At 49.0% G+C, this 7,329-nt stretch overlaps 1 protein-coding gene across 2 annotated transcripts in view; it reads right to left on the reverse strand.

Annotated features, from left to right (window-relative positions):
- Window positions 1-7,329, reverse strand: part of LOC113215389 (protein-L-histidine N-pros-methyltransferase) — a 214,771-nt gene that overhangs the window by 48,834 nt on the left and 158,608 nt on the right. The window contains exon 1 of one of the 2 annotated variants that reach the window (XM_026435011.2): window positions 5,381-5,922. The exons of the other annotated variant lie outside the window; for it this stretch is intronic. Within the exon in view, the coding sequence (XP_026290796.1) occupies window positions 5,381-5,620 (240 nt within the window). The 5' untranslated portion in view covers window positions 5,621-5,922. Of the gene's footprint in view, window positions 1-5,380; window positions 5,923-7,329 lie in introns of those variants that run through there. 2 annotated transcript variants of the gene reach the window in all.

Here is a 7,329-nt window from a genome sequence, read left to right on the forward strand (position 1 = left end):
TTAAAGAAATGTTTTGGGCTTTTTGTTTATGATTTTTTGACACGTTAATTTTTGAGCCAGAGGGCTCAAAATCAGTACAGGTCTTCCTTTTTATGCTACAAAGCTACAATAAAAATTAGAGTCTCCTAGCTCAAACCGTTTTCGAGTTATCGTGCGTACAGACAGACAGACAGACAGACAGACAGACAGACGCGAAACTTTTTCACCATCACTGGAGTAATAGGCTTCGCTAATCGCTCAGCCAATAAACCAATTAAGTATTAACTTCATCATTTACTGTACACGGGCAAAGTTTCACTAGCGGAACCAAATATTGTCGGTTTCGTCAACAGTTTTGGGGCGCAAGTTTAGGCTAGATATTTTTTAATCTTAGAGTTTGGTATTGTTGTAAAAAGATAAAAGTGCGAAAAAAGTGCACATTTTGTGTGAATTGGTAATCACACTCTGTTCCCCTCTGTTCTATATATGTCAAATTTAAACGGTGCAAAAATCCACACCAATTACAAAACCAAACAAGAAAAAACTGACTTCTGATTTGAGGACACCCACCCAGGCACATGAGGGCACCCACAGGACAGGGCTGGGCGACCCCCCTCATTGGCCGAGACGTTTTCATAAGCCGACGTGTATCACACTCATCTGGCCGTCCCGGTCCCCTCCCGCCCGCCACGCCGCGCCACGCTACAACTGGCTCGGCGGGGGCACGGCGTGGCGCGGCTAGTCAATGGACAAATGTGTTATTTCCGGCCCCAGAACGCCCGTACCCCGCCCCATCAAGCCCCTTCTCATCTCACCGTCATCAGTTGACCATACGGCCTCCTCAATGAATGAATGAATGGCTGAATGAATGAATCGCTGCCGGCGTGGCGGAGCGTGGCGCGAGGGTGCGGTGCCATGGGCTGCCATGGGTCGTGGCGTCAGCCAGCGGCGCAGCGCAGAGAACGGGAGCGCCGAGTCGAGCCAGGAGTACTTACATGCTATACACTGGAGTTCGATCGAATTCAACTTAGCGAGGATAGGCCGAAGTCCATCAAAACATATACAAGTCCATTAAAATTTATCTCTAAGTTTGTGAACTGGACTTCAGTCAGAGCATGTTAACATCAGCCAAAAAGTTCATTTAACTTTTTTTTAATCTGTAGTTTTACGACCTTTTGTGGAATACTATTTTTGTTGGCCAACTGGACTTGCAATCTTTGTTTACGGCGCAGCCCTTAATTCACAGCTCCAGCTGTAAAATTACATGAAGCTCGAATAAACATATCAGACTACTTGTTCTCCAATAAGGCAACTGAAAATTCGAAAAAACATTGAACATTGTTGTTTTAACGCACCATTTTTCAACTCACACTGTAAAATGCTTCCAAACAATATTCTTTGCAACGTAGCAAAGAATTTGCGAGCTTTGTATTGCATAGAATAAGAAGTTCTTTGCAAGCTGTCAGAATCCTTGCAAACAATGTGTTTGCATTGAAAAGAAATAGTTTACAAGCTTGCGAAGAACTAGTTCGTAATACAATGCTTGAAAATTCTTTGCAAGCTGTAAATAAAATAGTTTGCAATACGAACATATTCTTTGCAAGCATTTTGCAGTGCACGCCATCAACTGAGCCCTGGCGTAAAATGTTCCTTACAAGTAGAGTTTTAACTGCTGTTGGTTATGCGAAATCTGTTTTTAACACCGTGTCGACTGTCAGTTTACAACTATTTCAAAAATAAAACCCCAAGAGGTTCAAGATTATTCTTCCAAAATAATTTGAACAGAAGTCACGAAAAACGCAGCAGAGACTACCGATAATGAGAATCACGTACGGCAGATGGTGGAAAAAGAAAAGAAAGACATCTCCTCCAGGTTCTCAGTGCTGCGTCGCAAAATGGTAGAAGAGAAGAACTGCTTTTTTCCTGTCGCGTTTCGTTCGTTTGATCGCCTTAGCGGCTGGCGAGCCCAATAAAAAACAGAATCAAACTTTGTTTTTGTTTTTTACAAGAATATTGCAACCGATTGGAAAACGCGCAAAGTAAAGCACACGTCGATTGAGATTCGAAAAATCAGTCTGAGGGTTGTGGGCGTCGCATCGCCAACGGCACGCCCACGCAGCGCCCCACACATGCACACCAACGCACATGCGCGCGATTCGGAAAGACTCAAGTCGAAACGGGGATGTATGTTGTGTATTGATAAAGAAGAAGGATCCAATTCACGGGGAGTTAGGTGGTGCCGCCCGCGTGCCCGCCAGCCCTTCACGGCGCGAGGGACGGCGGGGGCGGGGCGGGGCGGAGTGAGGTGGGGCGCGGCGCCAAGCGACCTACTTGTGAGGGGTGAGTCGGAATGAAGGGGATGGAATAGGTTAGCGAGCGCAGGAGAGGAGACCCGCTCTGCCGATATGACTTGAGCCTTCTCTCTTTCTCTCTCCACGACTCTCTCGCGCAGCGCACTCTCCCTCTCTCTCCCGCTCACTCTCTCACCCCAGCGCGCTCCGCTCCATTAACCCTACGGCGTTTGGCTTTTAGAGCGACGCTCGCTCGGGACGCGGCGGCCTAGCCCCCCGCTCCACCCCCCTGATCCACGTCTCACTTCCACCCTCCAGGCAGCAGCCCTCTCCTAGCACCCCGTACCCCTTCCCCTCCCCCAGATCCACCTACACAATCTCATACACACCTCTCTCAGCCCAGCCCAACCCACGCCCCCACGCCTTTCTCGTGGTCCGAAGAAACACTCTCTCTCGCCATCACCAGTAGCACGAACGTAGAGATACATTATAAGCAACAAAGCAACGTATTATTTTGTATTTCTACAGAGAGTCAATTTAAACATTCTGCAGAAGTTCAGGTGCGAGCTACATCTTCTCTACAAACTCATGACACGAGACATGGGTGTGAAGGCGAAATACCTAACACCAATAAATGGTATGAGACAAACATACCTCACACCAAATGGTGTCGATTTTTTGCTCACATAACATAGAGTGAGGCACAGCGGGTGTGGGTAGGTATGTTCAATACAATTTTAGTGCATATTTCACCTTTTTCGGCCTTTTCGTTACAAAGTGCGTGATTACGCGTAATAATTCGACCAGGTGTACGGGTACGGACTATTATGCAAGTTATTTCCCCCCTCAGGTCGCCGTAGCGGAGATATTGTTGCAGTGGTCCTGATTAACCCGAGGCGCAGCCTCAGAGGCGGCCAGCCAAGCACCTCCTCCTCCACTTCACTGCTCCTCTACTCGCAATCATTTAAAATGCGTCTCGCTGCTCGGCTACCGCTGCCTTCGGCCGCCACTAAAACAAAAAGGAGAGAGCACGAGCCGGCCAGAGCCAGCCATGCCATCTCCCATCTCTGTACGTCTGATATTGATTAGCATTCAGCGGCGAAATTCGTCATTTTCTTCCCCTCGCTGCTCCGATAATCAGGCGTAATAGATTAGAATTGGATTCCAATTACCGGCCTGAGCAGCTCGCGGCCGGCCGGAGCCCAGCTCGACCCGATGACTGCGGCTGCCATATCCCCGCCCCGCCCCGCCCCGCCAGTCACGGATCTCGTCGAGTCGACAGGCCGAGGCACATCCAGCAGCCCGCGGTGCGTCCGAGGTGTGTGTCGGGGCCCCCAGCGCTGGCTGCGCTGGCCGCAGCGCCCCTGCCCGCGCCCGCCCCTGTTCGGACGCGGCCCCCCTTTGGCCTGGCATTGCCCTGGCATTTCACTTAGGCACCGCGCATGATTTGGTTCCTCATTTGCCTGGGCGGCCCGGCCCGGCCCGCCCTGCAGCACGTGCCCGGCGGGGCCGCAACCGCCGTTAAAAGTCCGCCCAGTTACGCTCCTCTTTGGGCTCCCGCTAAACTCATAGGCCGCGGTGGCCAAATCGAGCTTTGCAAGTGGAGGTCCACGGCCGCCGGCCGGCGCGGGGGCGTTCTAGGGAAGTAGACTGAGCGCAAACGGATAATTTCCTCGTCAGTATTGCAGCTTGGGTTTCATCCCGTTTTGCATCTCTGAGCAGCATTGCATGATAGCATCGCGGCAGGGTTGTGACCCAGGCCGGCCAGAAGGGCTCTGGGTGGCAGTGCCTGGGCCTTCGACACTCAAAAGCAAAACGACTCAGTGGTTACTCAAAAATATGTGCCCTCAGACAGTAGCGGGTACGTGGGGGGGACACGTTGCCCGTACCTATTCAGATGAGAGATATGGGGAAATGGGGGGGGGGGGGTGCTGAACCCCGGGACCGCTGCCAATACATCATCCACAACGTCCAGCAATGGACTGGGCGCGTGGTTATCTAATTTACTTTCTCATTTCGATTCCGAGGAATCACATGGCTCGCCATTACTGAGGAGGCGAGGCGGACGGGCGCCCTATGCCAATGCCATGGAGCCACATGGCACAGCGCTGTGCCATGCAGCCTGGCAGCCAGACTGGCACCCAGGCTGGCAAACCAGCTTCGACGTTGGACGAATGAAGAAAACTTAATTAGAATAGAACCTTCAGACTTCAGATAAGTTCTTGCCAAGATCTAATTTTCAAAATAGACTTAGCAAATTCATTAAATTTTATTATGTTATTTTACTTTAATTGTTTTGCCCAGTTTCTAGAAAAAGTTAGTGTACATGTCAAGTGTGTCTCCCAATCGATATTTGATTTAAAATTAGAGTATGATCCTGTCACACAGTCCCACTTTGTACACAAATAAACTGCAAAAAACATGCAACTTTTCCCTAATTTTTTACTATAGTATGTTATTTTACTTTCATTTTATAGCCCAGATTGTGGAAACAATTAGTGCACTCAACATATTGAATGTGTCTGCAAATTAATATTTGATTTAAAATCAGAGTATATGAACCACTTACAAAGTTACATTTCATAATCTAATAATCTGCAAAAGTATGTTCCAATCCCCTATAAGTTAAATTATGTCTTCATTAATTACAAGTGATTACTTCACCAGCTATCTGCTGCTAAAGAATATTTGAGAACAGAGAGTAAAACAGAGAGAAACATCTTCCGTGCAAGGGGGGTACTCAATCCAGTATAATACGGATAATACAGCACACGGTTTGCTCTTTATCACCCTGAACATGTTATGCCATAGATTGGGTAACAACTAGAATACAATAATATCTACTGGAGTCCAATATAAAGATTTTGCAGTAATGTCCCTTTTTAGCAGAGAAATTGTTTTCAATTACTGAGAAACAGAACTAAATTATAAAGAATTTGCTACATAATATTCCATAAAGTTATAAATAGGCCAGGAATGATACATAAATGAAGAATTCATCTACAGTGAGGTGTAGAATAAATCGATATTAATTCATTCAAAAGGTTGCAAATAAAACACCTCGAGAAACCTGGCTTCAATTAGTTAAACAAAGTTTAGAAGGCACTTACCGTACGCTTGTCCATTTGCCGCAATTCATGGTCAACCATTGTCTTGCGGTAAAGAGTCCGTGCTAGGGTACCTCCATGGCGCATCCGGAGAGGCATGTTGACTAGATTGTTCTGATGAACTGATGTGAAAGCACAATCGCAATTTGGCGCAATGCCAGAGTGGCTTTGAGTACCAATACTGCCTGTCGTAGGCCCAGCCCCTGCTCTCACTGGCACTTCAGGCCTACAAATTTCTTGCATGGCGATTAAAAACACTGGTATAATACTGAAATATTAGGAAGAGTGAAGGAGAGCACTGTAAATGTGCCTTGCAAGCAGAGTCTCAGAGGTTAGCTGGCAGTTTTCAAACAGACGTCTCACAGCACGCCGGCGTCTCGCCGTGGTGACATCACAGAAACCAGGTGAGAACGGCACTCTAGAATCGATCTCCGACCTTCTCACGGCTGTTATCACACGAAAAGCGTGCCGGCGAAGATATAATTCGTAATCAAAACAATTCAGAGCACAACAGAGCGGCCATGTTGACGTGACGTCGACCGAGGCGCTCCGCGCGGCCGTCGGTGGTACCAGCGCGCTGCCGCGAGGCGCGCCTGGCAAAGCGCGCCAAGATTTGAAACGCACCGCTCTCCGGAGCGCACCAAATTCATGACGATAAAGGAATAGAAGTGAGTTTGCGGAGCTGTAACTGGTGATGAAAACCAGTCTGCGTAGAGCATCGTGCACTTCCGCTATCTATTTTTTTCTCAAACGGTAAATGTAATTTAAATCTAAAACTAATATAACATTTATGGAGAAAGACAATTTTTGTTAAATGCTTGGTAGTGGTGAGGTTAGGGTAGTAGGGCTAGCTGCACGATCTAACATCCTCAGTTTTCAAAATGTTTCGAAAGCATGGGATTTGAGGCCATGGTTGATGAAGCTGGTGTTGGGCGCACGGTGTGCCCTGTGCCCCAATTCCATTTACGTTTCGCCAGAACGTGTGGCTCCACACATACTAGGCAATCGGTCCCCCAATAAGAGGGGAAAGGGGGGGGGGGGCTCAAGCCAGCGGCACGATGCGCGCCCGTATCGATTTGCCATCGGTAACAGCTAAACTACGGTACGTCCCGCACACGGGGACGGGCCGCCCGCGCCGCCAGAGCCTTGCCGCACCGTTCTCTGCTTATAAATTAGACACGGATATATTTTGGCCACGGCTCCCCAGCTCGCCCAGGCCGCGCTCGCCTACGGCCCGCGAGCACGCAGGGGCGGCGGTGGTGGCGCCAGGAGCATGACGTTTTCACCTCCAGGTCACCGGCGCAACGCGCGAGGGAGCTGCCCCGCTGCTTCTGCACCCGCTGCTGCACTACAAGAGGAACAAGCAGGCCCGCCCTTCCGCCAAACGGAGTTGCCAGCTCCGCTTCGCTGCGCCGGCAACTCCGTTCGGCAGGGGCCGGGCCTGCTTGGCCTGCCGGCGGCGACGCTCGGGCCTGCGGCCCGACCGTTTCATTTACGCAGTTTTCGAAAGAACATAATCAAATAATGGAGCGGGCCTTCGGCCCGCTAAAACCCGTCATCTTTGAGTTTGCTCAAAAGACTCGAGAAAGGGATGTAACGGTGAAGCACCGCGACTAAAACCCACCCTTCTGCTTAGAAAACGTTTTTTGGGGGTGGGGGGAGTTTCCTATCTACTTTGCGGTTTTTAGGCTTTTTTGTACATCTTATTGTTTACTATGGCAATCTTTAGTTTATTTACGTCTAAAAAGACCCTCTAGCGAGTAAACGTGTAAGATAGAGCAAAACGGACGGAATTTTCGCCCAAAGGGCTCTACTTTGACGAGTTACCCCTAAGGAGACCATCCAATATTTTCGAAAATTAATAAATTTATTTTTGGGCCACTTTTGTGAGAGAAACTCCCTCTAGCGCCCAAACGGTGAGAGATAGAGCAAAACGGATGAAATTTTCGCCC

The sequence above is a fragment of the Frankliniella occidentalis genome, unplaced genomic scaffold, assembly GCF_000697945.3.
Source record: "Frankliniella occidentalis isolate FOCC.00 unplaced genomic scaffold, Focc_3.1 Scaffold86, whole genome shotgun sequence".
NCBI classification, from domain to species: domain Eukaryota; kingdom Metazoa; phylum Arthropoda; class Insecta; order Thysanoptera; family Thripidae; genus Frankliniella; species Frankliniella occidentalis.